Source organism: Rhinolophus sinicus, chromosome 1 (assembly GCF_057876585.1).
Source record: "Rhinolophus sinicus isolate RSI-liver-muscle chromosome 1, RSI-T2T, whole genome shotgun sequence".
Taxonomy (NCBI): Eukaryota; Metazoa; Chordata; class Mammalia; order Chiroptera; family Rhinolophidae; genus Rhinolophus; species Rhinolophus sinicus.
In genome coordinates, this window is record NC_142501.1 from 214,409,530 (window position 1) to 214,428,729 (window position 19,200).

Consider the following 19,200-nt stretch of genomic DNA (forward strand, 5'->3'; position numbering starts at 1 on the left):
TAACAAGCTACCAGACAGACACATCAAAAAGACGATTAGTGAAAAGGTGAAAGGCAGCCTGTTCTACCTTTCACTGTTTGAACAGTTATTTCTCACGAACATTTTAAGCTCGTTTCTTCATGGGAAATAGAAATAGCAAGTCAGCACTTTACTTCCCGCTCATTCCTACACAGAGGACCAGACACTGAAAAGCAGTGGAGCTTCTAGAAATGACTGACACCATCAAGCAAGAAACCTGGACATTTCTGGTTGAAATCACTTCTCTGGTATAATTTTAATTGAGAACAATAAAGCCAAGTAGAAATCCGCAGAAAAGCAACTTCAATGAAACTTAGCTGAATCATGACGACTAACACATTAAAATGGGTTGTTTCTCAATCGCACGAGCCTCCTTTTCACCTGATCCAGCTTCACTGTCCTTTCCTCTGACGGCCACTGACCCTCCCCAGCCCAGCGGCCGGGCCCGCCCCGCCCCCACTCCAACCTGGCCTGCCCAGCCCAGGCCACTTGCAAGCAGCCATCAAAGAAGAGACGTGGACCACATTACCTGCCTGGGTCTTCAGGGAGGTGGCTGCCTCCATGGCCTTGTAAGAGCTTGTCCGGGCTGTTTTGTCAGTGATCATCTCTCTCTGTTATTAAAAGAAAAGAAAAAGGAGAAGAGAAAGGGAAAATAAAATAAAATCTAATGTGAGCTAACAGGTTGCTGACAAGTTTCGCGACAGAGACTTCTTCCTGTGGAAGCAAACATGCCCGGCGCACGTCACGGTGCTTCCCAGCCCCGGGCTCTGACATCTGCTCGGAGGGAAGGGCTGGCAGGGCCTCCGGAGCCCCCTGGTTGACAGGCCCCAAGTGAACGCACTGAACATGTCGCCCGAGGTTTCCCCAATTCAAAGTGAAGTGTGGCTGACAGGAAGTGGCCCTCCTGCTCCACAGGTTGCCTGAGCCTCTTCAAGTGCAGCCTGCAAGGTCAGTGCCAATGTCACCGCCAAGTCACTACACTGAGGATTTCCAATTCTGAGATAGCAATAACGCACATATCACAACTGTGAAGTGGCAGGAAAGAAGGGACCCTGACATTCTGTCTAGCGCTCAGAAATGGGACGATGTGCTTGAAAAGGGCCTCTCTGTAACACGCCTGCGGGACCCTGACAGGACTCGAGGGGGTGGTCAACCGGCTGTGGCCGGGAGGGGGGGGGCGGGGGGGGTCCGGGGGGCGGGCACGGGGCTGTGGGCGGGACCACAGGGGGGCGGACCCCAGAGGGGCGGACATGGGGTTGTGGGCGGGACCTGGGGGCGGGACGGTCATGGGGCTGTGGGCCGTCACGGGCTATGAGAGGGCACAGGGCTGTGGGCCGGCAGCTGGCACGACGCACGTGCACTGGGGACCAGACACGCTGAGGCGCACTTAGGTTTATAAAAACCAAAGCAGAGGAGACACCGTGGCTTTTTGTGTCGTGTGCCACTTCCGGAGATATCAGTGAAAACATCTGTACCTAGCTACTTAACGTGAACTGTCACGTTTCAGATGTCACTTTTTATGTAAGTCATTTCTACAAATACTTCAGAGCAGCCAGCGTGAGCGGGCGCGGGAGGCGGGCGAGCGTGCGCTTCCACCGCCAACCGTGAATGGCTCCCAGCTCACTGCTGCACCCTGATGCTAACCGCACCCAACAGGGGCTGGGAACATGGGGCAGGGCCTGCCTGCTCCCCTGAACCGCAAGGTGGCGCTAAAGAAACAAGATGAATGATGCGGTGGCCACGTGCACACGGCAGCAACGCGTGACATTTATTTTCCATTCTTCAAGCCGAGCAAAATAGAAGGAGGAGCTCCGTAACTCACACCCATAAAGACAGTGTAGGCGCCACTCAAAATCACAGATGAGTGTACAAGTCCTGTCAGAACCACCACTGACCATAAACTTTGTGCGTGCAAAGCACAAAGCCCGCGTGAGCTCTCAGCCCAGGACGAAGGTGACCCGATGTCCCAGCAGATGTCCAAACAGCTGAGATACACGGCACTGCTGGGTGAAGCACAGCGCGAAGGGCTGCCCTCCCTCGGGCGTGGGCACTGCAGGCCACACAACCCACGGCCACGTGGACCCTGCCCAGGGTCGCTCTCCAACAGGCATCAGGTGAACTGTGGCCTTGGCGCTGGCTGGAATGTGCTACAACTGGAAGGTCCTGGGCCGCCTTTCTGTGGAGCTGGGCCACCGGCCGCTTCCTATCCCCAGTACATAACATGGACACTGGTAAATGGAGGACCTTCCTAAAGTCTCCTTCCAATGCCTGTAGTGGACTTTTAAACTTTCCATTGAAGTGTATCATGCACAGCTAACAGACTTGATGTTCTCACACCAACTCATCATTTACACACTGAATAACAAGCCTACAGACAAGACACTTTAGTGACAGTTGGGTGGTATCTAAACATCAAGTGTCATTCTAGGTGCACAGATGTCTTTGACAGCCAAGTAGCAGAGCTTTGTGTTCAAGTCCCAGCAGGTCACAACCTGCTCTCTTCACAGCCTTCTCAAAGGCGCCCTGAGAGAAGCCAGCCCTGCCACACCCAGCACAATAGCCACCCTGCCCCCTCCCACCCCCGGGCACCCTGTGGCCCCCTGCATCCCTCTGCCCCGCGGCTGGCCCTCCGGCCTGCGCTAAGAGTCCCACGGCACGTGGTCCTCCAGCCAGGCAAACCGGATGTAATTACCTTCCAAAGACCGTGCTTGTCCGTCCGGAGTCTTTTCCTGGGCGCATCCTCACCTTCAGCGTCTCCAGTGGGGTCCTGTGTCCTCTTTGTGTGGGTTCTTTTTTTCCCATTTAAGTTACCTTGGAATGGGAGGGGGGAGACTTACATGAGAAGCAGTCCAGGAGCCGCCCTCCCGAGCACTGAGCAGCTCCCGGGGGGTACTCAGTGCAAACCCAGCCCTGATGGGTGGCCTGCAGGCCTGCGGGCACCCAGGGCCTTGCGTCAACCGTACAGCTCTGCATCTCATAACTGCAAGGGGCCGCTGCCTGTCACATCAATGGAAAACCCTCGTCTCACCTGGGATCATAATCCTGGCATTTGTTATAATTATATTCCAATGCACTACAGCATTCAATTTAAATATAATCCAGTTTTTCTTAAAAATCCTTTACTTGCTAACATTCAAAGACGAGTGGAATTGAAGCTGTTATACATCTGCTTAAGGAGCATCTTAAGGAGCAACACTGCACTTGTCTGCGTGTGGAGGGCTGTCCACACGCTCGCCCAGGGGTTCCCAGGAGTACCAGCCAGTCTGAGACCTAAGGTGCCCGAACAGAACTGCCGGGAGAAGTAAGGCAGGATACGAGTGCAAATTCTGGAGAGAGGAGTGGGTTGAACACACCCATGTTTATTTTAAATACAGATCCAGTATTTTCATTTGCATGACTGCTTTCCAGAGTTCCAGGGCTTATGCCTGGACCATCATCAAACATCACGTGGGAGGGCAGTCATCCTGAATCCCATGGCATCCGGCGGTGCCCAGGCCTGGCACCATGGAGCACTGGCCCTCACCAGCCGCCAATCCCAGAGCGGACTCACTAAAATCCATTCCTGGCTACAAGGAGACTCCAGGAAGAGAGCTGTGGAGTGGCGGCAGTGGCACCTGCCCGGCCACTGCCCTAGCAAGGCCTCCACAGGGCCCAACCTGGCCAGAACCCCTCAATCACATCTGCCACCTGCCACAGCAGCTGTCGCCGTGCCTCCTCTTTCCTTTACTGAAGGACCCTCCAGGCCCAGGACAAGGTAGCCATCGTTCCTGACAGAAATAAGGACTCTGGTCTCCGTCCGAGTTCCTAACACTGAGACGATGGGACAGCGGACACCATAGACATGACCCGTCATCTTGACTGTCAGCACTGGGGTCCCTGGAAGGCAGGGCTAACGGGCTTCCAGGAAGGAGCGCACACCTGACACACCCTGAAGTCGGAAACAGACCTTTCCCTCTTGTCTACTAAGTACTTGGTGACAGTCCCAAATGACAAAATATGACACACAATCACATCCACACTCACTCTTCAAGGGTAAGCTGAATCTGGCTTCAGAAAAACTCAGCTCACTCCTAAACAAGCCTGTCAGAGAAGAGGGACCCTCTCCTAGACTTGCGGTACTGATGCCGAGTCAGGTTCAACGTTTGCCTTTTAAAGAAAATACACGGATCCGTAACATCCTCACTGTTCCAAATTATAGCATTTGCAACAAACACTGGACAAAGTGAACAAAGCTCAGTATTAATGTTAACTAGACAGAGATCTAGGAAGCCCTACAAAATCAGAACGGACTCATCTGTGAACAAACAGAAAGGTGACAGGGGACGTGCACAATCACAGCCACACACACACGCAGCACTGCTCTAGAAGCACAGCTAGGACACACAAGGCAAGCGCCAATTACTTCCGGGTCTCGGTCTCCTTCCAGGTGAGTCTTGAAACACTTTACGTTTGGCCTCTCCAAAACTCTTCAGTGATGAACCTTGAGAGATACAGAATGTTTTATATTTTAAATCGACACCCCAATACATCACACTTATTCTTACATTGAAAACGCCTGTTTCCACACGTGTCCAAGCATGCCGATGACAAACCTCACCACCGCTGCACACTGTCTCCAAGGTGGACAGAGTGCAGTCTCCCTTCTCTGGCCACAGCCCAAGCAAAGCACCACTATTTGTTTTTTAAACTGAGGCCTAACCAGAGGACACCCACATTTAAGATCAGTCCAGTCACCCTCCTCACCCTGACAGCTCTCAGGCAAACACGCCGAGAATGCCCCCACCCGCCCGCAGAGGCCAGCGGCCCTGGGGGCACAGGCCTGAAGTCTGACCCTGCCACGCCGCGTAAGCCTGCAGTCCCTTCCTTCTTCCTTCAGCGTCCTCCCTCACCTCACCTCACCTCACCTCACCCCACCGGCCGCAGTGGCCAGAGTGCCCACCCCACTTGGGCACAAGAGTGAGGGACCAGCAGGCCAGCTGGGATCACAGGGAACAGTGCTCATGACAGTGAGTGAGGAAACGCACACATGCCTCCCCGCGTAAGAGGACCAAGTTACCAGAGTCTTCCTCAGGCTGGGCGGAGGCCACCAGGGCAAACTTGGTGTGATAGCGCGCTTTCTGCTTCTCGCTGAGCATATCCCACTGGGACCCCAGCAGCTCTTCAATCTCCTCGCCAGAGGCGTCTGGGTGTTCGGCCACGACCTGGGGATGCAGGACACGGTGTGGTAAGGAGCCTAAGCACCGACACTCATTTGAGTTTTGTTTTGCACAAAATCCAACGCGCAGCCCTGCAGAACTTATTCCCACGTTCACGTCCCAGAGAGGCTTCAAAGAGAAGAGTGCTTAAGTGATGCTGCAACTCGTTGAAAACTCATAAATGGAAATAGCACGGCTGCGAATGATCCGACTGTATCTATGCACACGCAGGAAAGGACAAACAGTAACAGAAAAACTACCTGTCCAAGGCCCTTCAATCATCAGTAAATGACAACTTTCTAGGCATCCTTGAAAACCCAGTGGTGGGAAAGTGCAGTGGCAACCCTGCCTGTGGACATGGGTGGGGTCCCGGCCTGGCTTCCTCGCTGGCCGCAGCGCCCACGCTCATCCTCTCGGGTACACGCCAGGAAGGATGGGATGCATGTGGTGTGTCACACAGCATGCCCACCCCATGCCAGGCCAGCCAGCAGACCTCACGGGGCACAGGCCTGCACCGCCGGGCTGCCAGCATCAGGCCCCCCAGGCCCGGCCTGCAGGTGCTTCACACACCCCGAGGCCCGGTCTGCTGTCCCCACTGTGGTCACCTGGGGAGTCTCAGGCCCTGCCCAAGATCAGTCCAACCCAGCGGGTCGTGGCAGCATTTTGAAGGACCCCCTGGGTTCATCCCGTGCACCCACGGGTGGGAGCCACATCAACAGCAGGTGCACAGAGGTCAACTGTGGCTCCCAGGCCCTCCTTGTCGTGAGGCCTGTGAAGGAAGAACTGATTTTACACTTTTCAATGGAAGTTACGGGAACTCAAGCATCAGTGCCTGTAAACAAAGGTTTCCTGGCATTCCTATCCGCACTTCCTGGGCTGCTCTCGAGGACTGGGATACCCGTTGCCCTCACGGCCTTTCAAACAGGTCCGCCGACTGACTCAAGAGCGTCAGCCCGGCGTGGCACCAGACCCCAGGTTCGAATATGGTTCCTCCACCCAGCGGCTCTGCAAATGGGGGTAAGTGGGGGTGTTGTGTTCACTCCCATGACATAGGGTCACCGGTTAATGCTGGCTGGTTACCAGTACCACCAGATGTAGCCAAACCCGTCCTCACGACGCAGCCCCACAGATGCGGCCCCACCCCTCCCCATGTCCTTCCTGGCCCTGCTGGACAGCAGCACCCCACTGACTCCTGTCCAGCCCTCTGCTGGCATCATAAGGCTGCCTTCTGCACCCGGAGTCCGGTTCCAACCTCCACACACCACCGGGCGCTGTCATGCCCGTCAGTCATCATGCTTCTTTTTTTTTTTTAAGTTCAATTTGGATCTTTATTTCTTTTCATTTATTTATTTATTTTTAAGATTTTTATTGGGGATTTCTTTTTATTTCTTTTTATTTATTTATTTATTTTTAGATTCTTATTGGGGAAGGGGAACAGGACTTTATTGGGGAACAGTATGTACTTCCAGAACTTTTTTCCAAGTCAAGTTGTCCTTTCAGTCTTAGTTGTGGAGGGCGCAGCTCAGCTCCAGGTCCAGTTGCCGTTTCTAGTTGCAGGGGGCACAGCCCACCATCCCTTGCAGGAGTCGAACCCGCAACCTTGTGGTTGAGAGGACGCGTTCCAACCAACTGAGCCATCCCGGAGCTCAGCGGCAGCTCAGTTCAAGGTGCCGTGTTCAATCTTAGTTGCAGAGGGCGCTGCCCACCATCCCTTGCGGGACTCGAGGAATTGAACTGGCAACCTTCTGGTTGAGAGCCCACTGGCCCCTGTGGGAATCGAACCAGCAGCCTTCGGAGTTAGGAGCACGGAGCTCCAACCGCCTGAGCCACCGGGCCGGCCAGTCATCATGCTTCTTAACATCACCACTCCCACTCGGCTCCTGCCTGGGCACTTCCAGCCCCCCCACACCGGCTTCCTCCTCTCAGCTTGGGGTGCCCCCTCCCCTCAGCCCAGCAGGGTTCTGTCCTGCCACCACCCTTCGTGAGGGGTCAGCGCGACTGGCCTTGGACCCTGCAAGCATCACGGATCCTCCATCACAATGAACCATAACAGCTCACAGCGGCTTCATCAGACAAGACTCCCAACCCCCTTGAGGCCACCCTCCCCCTGCAGCTAAGTCTGTGCCAGGCTGTCAGCTCCAGTCCTGAACACCCTGCCCCGACCCGCCTCCCTCCAGACTGCCATGCTCAGCAACCCGTCCCCTGGCTCTCTGTTCCCCATTCCCCTGCTGCCACTCTCAGCCGAAAAGGTCTCCCTCCTGCAACCAGAGAGACCACGGCCCAGCCCACAACCGGGGCGAGATCCTGCCGCTCGGCAAAGCCTTCCATGGTCCGCACAACTGGGCACCGATCCCACCACTCTCGTCACTCCCCCAGCAGCTCTGCACTCAAGTTACACAGTGGACAGTCCCCAGCAGGCAGTGCATACAGCAGGCGGCACCTCCTAACATCTCCACAGATCACACTCTCCCTGAAACGCTCTCCTCCACCAGGCTGACTTCCAGGCATCCTTTTAAGTTTCAGCTACGATGCTGCTTTCATTCATTCACTCGTTCATTCAAGGAGCACTGTGCCATGGACAGGAGACAAATCTATAACAGCAGCCACCACCTCACCCCACAGTGCCCACCTTGGGGGGTGGGGGGGGGTCCCCTGTTCATTTCTCATCCTTCACCATATACTGTGTGCTCCAGGGGCAGAGACAGCACCTTCCTTGTCACCTTGGGTTAATAAGGCCATGGCCTCTCCCCAGTCTACGATTTCACAGTGACACGCACAGGGCAGTGGCTACAAGCTGCAAACACACACACGTATGCACACAGGCATGGGAGACCCTGAGGCAGACCCACCCAGCAACACTGCTCCCGGATTCCTGCCCCACACTCTGTGAGACAATCAGTACGTGGCACAGTTTTAAGGCACTAAGTTTTGCGGTAACTTGTGATGCGATAATAGGTGACTAATACAAATGTCTACATAAAGCACTAAGACTGGGGGGCAGCCCGGTGGCTCAGGTGGTTGGAGTGCCGGTTCGATTCCCACATGGGCCAGTGAGCTGCGCCCTCTACAGCTAAGATTGTGAACAACGGCTTGACCTGGAGCTGGGCTGCTCTGAACAGCTGGAGGTTGGAGTGAGCTGCCTCAGCTGGGGGGAGCGCAAAGCTCATAACACCAGCATGGGACAGGCAGCTGTGTCCTACAACTAGACTGAGAAACAATGGCTTAAAAACCGGGGGGAGGGGAGGGCAAAATGAAAAAAGAACTAAGACTAAAAGCACTGGTTCAACCTGAATGGTCTATAAAATTAGGATCAGGGAAGGTGGAAAAGATTCTTTAAAAATGGAAAACTGAGGCCAAAAGCCTGTGCTGATGAAACTGCTCCTAACACCGCGGCCTTCGGAGAACTGTGCAGGGGGCCTCCCCGTTGCTGCCAGGGCTGTCCACTGCCCCCGCCCACTGCGGGTGGCCCCGCACACCCCGTTGGTTGTATTCCAGAACACCTCAAAGCACACCTGTGGGCTGCACGCCAAGCCTGAGGGACAAAGGCTGACGAGCAGACGACGTCAAGGAGAACTCAGCCCATTTCCAGAAGCGTAATGCTTCTCTCCACTTGCAAGAAAAGAGTTGGAAGCTGACCTCAAAAAGCAGTCAGCAAGTGGCAACCAAAGGTCCTCGATGGTCACAGTCTTCTGTCTAGTGACCCCAGCTAGAGGAGGGTCCAGGAAGCAGAAAGGAGGCTCCACCCAGTATGTCCCTCAAGGCCTAGCCACTGATTAATCAACTAACCACCAAAAGAAAACCAGCCTAGTGGAACGTGCCACTACTCCCAAAAAAGGAAAACAACCTAGAAAGACCCAGATTGTTCTACGGGGCTTCCAGGAGCTGCCCCCTGGTTCAAGTCCAGAATTACTCAGGACAGAGCCGGCACAAACACCTGGGGCACAACAGTGTGACTGAGACAGTCACAGGACACCCTGGTAGTCCTCCCTTTTCAGATGGCACGAACGACTCAGGACCAGCCAGGGAAGGGCCCGTGGGTCTCACCCACCCCCTCAATAGGCCCGCAGGCTGGCAGCGCATCTGTGTCTGAAGCAGAAGTGAGTTTTCACTGTGCACCTTCCGCAGTGTGATGCCAACGGCAAAACCGAGCGGACGGCTTGGGAGGGAGTTCAGAGCCCAAAGGCCGCAGCCCCACCACTGCGAGCACCCGCGTGGGTCGGTCTTCCCGGCACCGCCTGTCGGCAGTCTCTGCGGTAACAGCTGGTTCTCGGCACCTTTCTTAGCACTAACGAGCAGGGTCCTCTGAGAGCAATTTGGGTCCCCAAAAGCCAGAGGGAAGTCTCTGGAAAGTTACTTGGCTTCTCCCGGACCCTCTTTTCTTTCATAATCTGGAGCAAGTGGACACAGACTAGGAAGAGGCCAGTGTGGCTGGCCGGGCGGGTGTCCCCCTTGAGCCCTGCCCCGCATCCGGCCGGCGGGGCGGGGCGGGACGCGGCCTGACACCGCGCTGTGCACGCGCACCTCAGCCAGCTGGCCTCCCGCCCGCACCCTCGCAGGCGACGCGCTCACCACACCGCTCAGGGCCCGGGACCCTTCTAAACCCAACAGTGCCACGCTCAGCCAAGTGTCAGCGCCACACGGCTGCTTCTGGGGCTGTTCTGGGCGGTGTCACTGCCGTCACCGGCACTGGGTGGGGCCAGCCCTCAGGTGAGCTTCTCTTCTGTGTGGCTCCGTTAGCTTTCACTTCAAAAGTGCAGAGCAAGTCCTAACAGGAGTGTTACTATTAGAATTATACTGCTCTATCCTCTAACATAGGGGCACTGACAGGTCCCACTTCACAATCCTGAACCTTCCCACCCATCATTAGAATACCCTTATTCATTGAGGTCTGCTAAAATAGCAACTATTTTTCTCAAAATATTACACGTATTTTGTTCCATTTATTCCTCGGTACCTTGTATTTTTGTTGCATAACTTTTTTTTTAATGTTTTTATTTATTTATTTAGCTTTGGAGGTGGGGGGAAGGCAACAGGACTTTATTGGGGAACAGTGTGCACTTCCAGTATTTTTTCCAAGTCAAGTTGTTGTCCTTTCGATCATAGTTGTGGAGGGCGTAGCTCAGCTCCAGGTCCAGTTGGCGTACTTAGTTGCAGGGGGCGGAGCCCACTATCCCTTGCGGGACTCAAGGAGTTGAGCCAGCAACCTTGTGGTTGAGAGCTCACTGGCCCATGTGGGAATCGAACCAGTAGCCTTCGGCATTAGGAGCACGGAGCTCCAACCGCCTGAGCCACCAGGCCGGCCCTGTTGCATATCTTTTTAACAACCCATTTCCTGTTTGTCTCTGCTCCTGTACACTGATCTCATATCCAGCAGTCCTGGTGAACTCTTCTTAGCTCTACAGATTTTCTGTCAATTCTCCTGAGCTTTCTGTAATACACAGACCTCTACAATGTCAGCCCTATTTACTCCTTTACAATTATGCCTGTTTGGGCCAGCGCAGTGGCTCAGGTGGTTGGAGCGCCATGCTCCTAATGCCAAGGTTGCTGGTTTGATTCCCACATGGGCCAGTGAGCTGCGCCCTCTACAGCTAAAATTGTGAACAACAGCTCGGCTCTCCCTGGAGCTGGGCTGCCGTGAGCAATCCGCATGGACTGCACAGGCTGCTATGGGCTACCGTGTGCTGCCATGAGTGGCCGGCAGCCGGCAAGAGCTGCCATGAGGTGCCGTGAGCGGCCGACTGACCGACGACTGGTGACCAACTGCCTCAGCCAGGGGGAGCGCAAGGCTCATAACACCAGTGTGGACCAGAGAGCTGCGTCCTACACAACTAGACTGAGAAACAGAGGCTTGAACCGGAATGGGGGGGAGGCAGCAGAAAGGGGGGGAAAAAACAATTATGCCTGTTTTATGTTTCTTATCTTACTGTACTGGCTAGTATTTTCACTGCAACATTTAAATGTGCACGTGGTGACAGAAAGGCATCCTGTCTTGTTTATGATTTTAAAGAGAACACTTCTGAAGTTTCATTAGTAAGTATGACGCTTGCTGATAGCTTTTGACAGAAGTCCTTCCACAGGTTAGGGGAGTTCCCTTCTCCTCCTGGCCTAACTATGCATCACAGAGCAATGGATTTCACCAAATGCCTCTTCTCCATCTATTGAGACAGCCCCTCAATGAGACAGAGTAAACTGGAAAAGACGTTCGCATTCCACCACCTTTGCATTCCTGAGAAAAGCCCTCCCAATCCACTCACTTCAGCAGTGAACACAACCAAAACGGGGGCCTGACCCCTCAGTTCTTGCCGTACTAACAAATGGTGTCGTCTAGGAAGACTAAGCAAATTATTCAAATGCTTGCCTCATTGGTACATTACTGTCCTTTTAAATATCATGGACTTAAGCACCCTCCCAGGCTGGGTCCGTGACCGCGTCCGCATCCCCGCCGGCAGCTTCGACACAGCCTCTCGGGGAAGCTTCTAGCACAGGGCAGCCCTGTGAAACCCACACGCTCGTCCCGCTGTCCAGCAGCATCTCACCCACACTGGGAGGAGCACTTTAGTCTAAACCCAGGGGGAGAACGGCCCCCTCACAACACTTCTTTGTTATATCTGAAACCCACACAAGGCTCGCTACAGACTACGCTGGTAACGCCGAGAAGCAGCCTGTTCTGCACTGAGGGTGTTCTGCAAACCCACCGACACCCCAGAAGGGAGACACAGCAACTCAGAAGCCATCACAGTACCCACCTCTTCCCTGTGCTTCTGACAGAAGACCAGGAACTGGGATGCCGCATCCCCCTTCCTGCTCCGTGGCGTGGAGGCCGCGGCCTTTTTCCTCCCAGGAGGAGACCCGACTCCTCTCTTGGGATCAGCTTCTGCCCGCTTCTGAGGAGTCGTCTTCGCTGTCCCGGGCTCACTGTCTTGGCTCTCAGCAGAGCGCCACAGCTTGGCTCTCCGCCTTCTCTTGATGGGCACACCCCCTTCTCTCACGGGCTTGTGGTTCTCAGCAGCTTCTTCAGTGAACCCCGAGGACCCCGCCATGGCCCCCAGAGACTGCACAGCCACGCCGGCCTCCTTAGCTGCATGAGGGTTCAGGTGAAGCTGGTCCCCCACGTAGAGGAACGTGAAGTTGGCTTTCCGCTCCTCTACTGACATGCTTGCAGCTTCTTCTGCTTGAACGATGCCCATTTCCCACTGGGCCCTCAATTTCCCTGAAATAGGTTTCAACAGCTAAAAAGAAAACATGAGGGTTGTAAGTTTCATTATAAAACATAAAAAGCTAACCCACTTTAAAGGATACTTTTTGAACGTCATAAATTTAGAAATCAAAAACTATAAAAACCGATTAACTTGAAGGTTTTAGACAGAGTTCAGCCCAATACAATAACTGTGTTTTTAAATTACAAATCAATTTTAATCACATTAAATTAAGATGATACACACATATTACATATAACATATATACATATCTGTAATAAAAGGAAAATAGAAACTATAAAACAAATTATCCCTGGGAGTCATCAAATAAGTAAAAAGAATAAATTGCGTCTCTAATTAACATGCCATGTTCTATGACTTGGGCAACGTAAACAGTAACAGACATGAGAAGCCATCACACTACTTCAAGCAACCGTAAGTTCAAAACAAGATCGATAATTAAGAATAACAATAAAACTTTTGGTCTAAAATTGTACTTAAGGAACATCTATCACCTTAATTTTCTCAGCTTTCGTGGGTGCCTGCTTGGCACTTTCCTGGCATAATTTCTCAAACTGTCCTTCTCCTTCAAAAGCTACAAGGCTCTTCTCAAATATCCAAGCTCTTTCTGGGGCATCACCAAAGAACTGTACGTGATACTGGCGTGCACTCTTTTTCTGACCTAGTTTTTAAAATAAAATGTTAGAACTTGAAAGTTAGAATTTGTGATGAAATTAGGCAAATCCATTAATAATTACTGACATGGAGTTGGGAGCTGCTTTGAAGTTGTCTTACTTGGTGCTGTTCAAGTGTTAACCTCAGAATAAATCTTACTCTTTCTATCCCCACCATGCTCCAGGCCAAAGAGGAAATGCATTTATGAGAGATTTGGATAAGGTTCAAAACCGACTGAGAAAGAAAGCTGCGTAAACACACTCCTTTATCTCATCCCTTCCAAGACCCACTTAACAAGAAGCCCAATAAATAAGAGAGGACATCAGCAAAAGGGCCGTTCAACAGAGAGGGGCCAGGCAGCATTGAAGGGGCACAGAATGGGTCAGGCGGCCTGGGTTCAAATCCCAGCCATGGGCCGGCCACTCTCTCAGAGCTCAGAGTGGGGTAAGGGCACTGATGACCTCCAAGGGCAGCCCTGAAGCCACAGAGTAACCCGAGATGTCCAGTGCTGTCACCCTTAGCAGAAAGGAAGAAGCCACATCCCACAGTGCAGCCAAAAGGGAACTGGGTGAGGAAAGAGACACTTGTTCCAAAACCCAAGAGAGAGGAGGCCAGACCCGGCTGCAGCAAAATGAGGCAGAGACAAGGAAGTGGTTATAAGGTCAGCGCTCTGGGCTGGGTGAGCGAAAGGGGGGTCCTCCTTCAGGGAACTGCCAGGCTCCATTCCCTCGTACAGAACACTGGCCACAAGAAATCAGAGAGCTGATGGACCCAGAGGAAAAGCCTCTGCACTGAATCTTTTGGAGATTCCCCCCGCAACTAAGCAGCCAACAGCAGCCGAACCCTCGAAAGTAGGCTAACAGCCACCCCGTACAGGGGCTCCCCGCCGCTCGGAGGGCACGGGCCCAGCACTGAGGGAGGCCTCCAGCACGAACGATTCCCAAACACAGACAGTGCCAAGAAGAGATGACACCGACAGAGAAAAACTCAAGTTTGCTATGGAAAGAGAACAAAAAAAAAAAGTGCTATTAATTTTAACACACAATTATGAAAATAAAATTAAGAAGGAAGGTTGGAAGGTAAGTTAAGAAATCTCCCAGAAAGAAGAAAAAGATTAAGATGAAAACATCTAGTCCTCTAAGAAACCGACAGGACCAATCCAGGAGGTACAACACCCAAACAACTGGCCTGGAGAGAGAAACAGGGAAACTTAGCAAAGAATAAAAACACAAGAACGCGCCTCAGAACTAAAACACCGGGAGAGCCTCAACCCACACCCACACCAGGGTACATCTCGGTGCCGGTCACGCCAGTGGGGGAGGGGAACAGGACAGCTGCCACGTTCAGGAAACCAGAAGCAGGGTGACAGGTACCTGCCAACTCTGTGATAACTCGGGATGCTAGAAGGAAATGAAGCGATACCTCGAAATATGAGAAGTTATTTCCAACAGAAAATTTTACACCCAGCCAAACCATCAACCAAGTGTGAGGATGAAGCACACGCTGAACCACAGGGACTCAAGTTCACCTCCCACGCACACTTCCTTAGGACGCCAAAAATGTCCTCCAGCAAGAAAGGAAAACTGACCGAGACAGAGTGCAGTGTGGAATCACAGAAAACAACACGTGTAACTCGGGAAAGCATCTTAAAGAAAGTCTAAGATTGCTGCTGTACAAGGGATAAGCGTGCCGGCAACAGATACTCAAGCAGGAAAAGGAAGATTCTAGGAGAGCCGCAGGTGAAAATGTGACAGAAAAGAACTCTGCCACACCAAACAAAAATCTGGGCAGCAAGGAAAGACGGTAAAACGAACAGCTCCAACAGGCAGAAAAGGAAAATGGCGGTCAAATACAGGTTTTCATTTATTTCCCCAATAGGAGAAACAGGATGAGTTTTAAGGACAGAGACATGAATACTTGAAAAAAATTAGGGCTATATGAACAGCAAAGAATATAACTGTGAAAGAAAGGCAATAATTAAATCCAGGAAAAACAAAAGGTTGTATAAGAAAGAAAATACAATTACAGAACACAACTTGGTTTTTCTGGTATTTACATAGTCAAATTACATACACATTCATGTTTGATAAAAACAGTGAGTTAATTATATGGGAGGGGAAGAAATAGGAAATGATTGAAGAGATCAGTTTTCATTTTCCATAATAGAAAGTCAACAGAAAATGTCTAACTGATAAATCAAAAAACAGTAGTGAAAACTAGAGGAAAATGTTGGAAGAATTAAGAAGAATTACCTCTGGGGAGTGGAGGGGCCTGTTTTTCACTATTAACCTCTCAGTACAATTTGATTTGTTTCTAAGTATGTACGCTTCTTTGACTTTAAAAGAGCTAAGATTCAAAAACATGCCAAGTGATTTGTGACTTCTTCCATTGCACTTTAATACTTTGAAAGAACTTTCCTTGGTGATGAAAATGAATACAGCTGTATATCAGCACATTTGCATCATGAAGAAACTGTGCTACAGTACATATCATGAAATAATATGAATGTACATCATCTTTTATAAACTATTAGTGACACACAAAAATGCTCCTTCCTGGAAAAACGCAAGAGCATAGTACAGTCTGATCCCAAGTTTGTAAAAGAAATGTAACGTGTTTGAAGTTCTTTCCTGCCTAGAAATTTGGTAACAGTGTAACCCAATTTTCTCCTATTTTTATGGGTTTCTTTAATCCATATGAATTTCACTTTGGTCCAAGTTGGGAGGTGAGTATCTCACTGTTTTTTCTTACCACATAATTAACAGTTGTCCCACCAGCATATGAGTCATCCTTCCTTCCTGGGCTGAGCGGCTCTGGTCTTCACCAACAGCCCAGGACCCTACCACGGGGCACTGGTCCTTCCTCCCATCACAGCCCGTTCCACTCATGTGGCCCGGACCTGAGCCTTTCTCCGGAATCTGCCGTCCCTGCTCGCGTGTGGGTCCCAGACACTCGGCTAGCTCCAAGGAGGAAGAGAAGCCAGACGTCTCCAGAAGCAAGAACACGGCACAGGGACAAAGTCACAGGGACGAGAAACCAGAGCTCTTGGGGAACAAACGACAAGCATCACCGTGCCTGAGTTTCCTAGTTCAGTCTCTGGGGGGCACCAGAGTCCCAAAATAGGTAAAGCAGAAACTGACAAAATTGCAAACAGAAAAGGCACACCCACTCTCCCAGTGTGAGGTTTTAACACACCCCTCTTAGTAGCTGACAGAACAAGCAAAAAAGAAAAAAAAAGAGTAAGGAAAGTATACTGCCAAATACCCCACCACACGGGAAAGCCAGGTTACCTGTCGTATTTTAGAAAATGTTGAATTTAAATCAAGCACTGAGGTTCTCTCCATAAAATAGAAAGTGTTGACAAAAATCTCCACAGCAGAAAATTACTTGATTCCAGAGCCGTTAGTCAGAAGCAGACGTGCCAGGGTGGCGAGCCTGCCACACGCACTGGAGTTCTGCTCTCTTTATGGTCTGATGCTGAAATCAGACGTGTAATTTCTCTCCAACTGAAAGGGCAGGCCTCCAAGCTGCGGTCCATCAGGGCTCCCCGGGACGCAGCGGCCACGTCAGGCTCTGTTCCCATGTATCAGAGACACCATTCGACTTGTATTAACTTTGAGTTTCAAGGGAAATTTACACTTTCAAGAGTCTAGATTGAGCTGCAGTTCACGACTTGTGTTCTCTTCAGCAGATATACTATACTTCGGTTTTAAAAATGTAAGTGCATTCCTAAGATCCAGATTGAAGCACATCTACAATCCCACGCATGATAAATAAAAAGAAGTCCACACAGAAAAAGAAAACATGGGTGGGAATATGGGGTAGGGTTAGAGGGTTCCATCTTACAGGACAAGTGCCTGCTTCCAGCCCCATGCTCGGCCAGCTCCACACGGCTGTCCCTTCCTCGTGCCCGTCCTTCCCCTAAAAGGACCCCTAAACCCCAAAGGACACCGTCACTCACCATCTCTGCCCCGTCCCGGGAGCTGCAAGCCACATGGTAGGGAATCACAAACGGACCCCGAGCCCCGCGGACAGGGCTCAGCACTGCCTGGAGACCCCTCCCTGAGAAGCGTCCCCACAGTGATGACCACAGGAAGTGCCAATCTGGGCCCATCTGCGATCCGCTAAGAGCACCCAGGTTTCCTCCGAGAAATGGATGATCCCAAGAGTAGGGGGCAAACAGAGTACAAAGTGGCCTGGAACCTCGTCAGGTCTCGTGGAAGGAAGTGCTCAGAGGCTGACGGAGACGTGTCAGAAGGACTCAGCTCAAAGGGACTTAATGGGACTCCCACTGGTCAAATTTGGGGACGATGTGAGCATTAAAAAGAGTGAAGACTGATCCACAACAAATTGTTTTTAGGAGGGAGCTCATTTTCACAGGAAATGCCAGCTAATTATACACAGAAAGCAGGATGAAAGTGGATAGTTACTGTGGGAGGAGCCAGTGGATCGACAGGGAGCACTGAGCCTGGGGACCCGGGCCCCAAGCACGGCCACGGATCGTTCCCCAGTGACAACAGGGACATGCCTTCCCAAAGGGGAGCTCTGGGCTGTGGGAGAGCAGCCCCAGCAGCTCCGGTGCCAGACGCCATCCGAGCAACGCAGGTGGCCTTCCTTCACCCCATGGTCTTCTCCAGCTTTTCTTTCCAAAGGGCACTCGACTCTCCTTCCAGCGGGAGGGTGCTCACCCCAGCGCTCTTCCTGCTACACTGCTGTTCAAATGCACAGCAGCCGTCCTCTGAAGTTGATCTGCTGTGATTCCAGGCTCCCTCCCCTACAGCCCAGAACAATTCCTAGAGAAGCACTGTCAGGGCTGCACCCTGCTTCCTGCGGAAAGGCCTTCAGTGAAGGGACGAGCTGAGCCCTTCCCACCGTGACACTCCCACGGGCTCCTGCCTGGCCCTGCAGAGCCAAGTGGAGAAGGGGCGGGGGCAGGGAGTGCTGTTCCAGGCTGCAGGAGCCTGCAGAGGTGACCGCCAGAGGCGACACCGGCATGAAGACACAGCCGTTTGGGGAAATCCTGACGCCCACCGGGGAAGTCCAAGCAGGCTGCAGTGATGGACGCCATTACTGACGTGATGCTTCCTGCAGCGTGGTGGGGGGCCGGGTCTGTTGGGAAGCTGGCCTCTTCATGGAAGGTCCCCGCTGGCATATGTAGCAGGGAGTGCCCAGCCTACGCCCGGATGGGTTGGCAAAGGGCAGAGCTGCCAGAGAGAAATGGGGCAGGCCCAACAAAACCTTTACGGTTGGCTGTCCGCTGGACTGTTCCACTTTGAACAGTGGGCTTGAAAGATTTTTAAACAAAAAAACAAACAAGCAAACAATAAGTCAAGTATTTCACAAACCAATCAAGACAGAATCCAAGTGTAAGCAGCTGGCATTGCTGTGAAAACTAGAGGAATGCCTGGTGACATAAAGACACTAAACATGGGTACAAACTTACTAAACTTAAATGGCCGAACAGTAGGATCCTGCAGCGGAAGTAACTGCTCAATGGGGAGGTTTTCAGGACGAGCCCGAGAGGCGACCAGGCGAGGGAGCCAGCGCCACCAAGTTCAGGCTGTGAGCGTGAAGGGCAGGGTGAGAGCTCGGGGGCCCACTCGTCACTGTGCTAACAGCTTCCCAACCGTGGAGTCCGCGCCACCCTCGTGTTCTAGACGTAGGGAAACTGAGGCTTGAAGAAGTCCATTGCTCCCCAGACCCAGCAGGCTGAGTGCAGAGCCCACGCCTCCCCTGGGAGATGTTCCCGCAAGGAGTAAAAGCTCTACCCGGAGAGGGCCCAACAGGAGAAGCAGGACAGAGGGAGCAGACGCTGCTGTGGTCCCGAGAGGCTAAGCCAGGGAAGGAGGCGATGACAGCAAGTGCAGGTCGCTACCCCAGTGTCGGGGACAAACAGGCGGGGCGCCCTCAGTTCCACAGGTCCTAGCTGAGGAGCCAGGGCCTTCAGACAAACGAGGCAGAAATCCCCAGACACTGAGAGGAATCACGAGGGGTCAGCGTGTGCTGTACTGTGCAAACCAATGACACGAAGTCACGGGGCCACGCGGACGCCGGCTTTGGCTTGCTGTGTGGGGGCCATGCCTGCTTCTAGACAGCTGGGAAGAACAGGCAACACC

At 52.3% G+C, this 19,200-nt stretch overlaps 1 protein-coding gene across 2 annotated transcripts in view; it reads right to left on the reverse strand.

Annotated features, from left to right (window-relative positions):
- NSD2 (nuclear receptor binding SET domain protein 2) overlaps positions 1-19,200 on the reverse strand; it is a 68,960-nt gene that overhangs the window by 26,442 nt on the left and 23,318 nt on the right. For both annotated transcript variants that reach the window (XM_019712499.3, XM_074320195.2), the window contains exons 4-9: positions 12,925-13,091; positions 11,960-12,442; positions 5,075-5,219; positions 4,421-4,498; positions 2,711-2,829; positions 548-629 (exon numbers count right to left, since the gene is read on the reverse strand). In XM_019712499.3, coding sequence (XP_019568058.2) covers positions 548-629; positions 2,711-2,829; positions 4,421-4,498; positions 5,075-5,219; positions 11,960-12,442; positions 12,925-13,091 — 1,074 coding nt within the window. The remainder of the gene's footprint in view (positions 1-547; positions 630-2,710; positions 2,830-4,420; positions 4,499-5,074; positions 5,220-11,959; positions 12,443-12,924; positions 13,092-19,200) is intronic.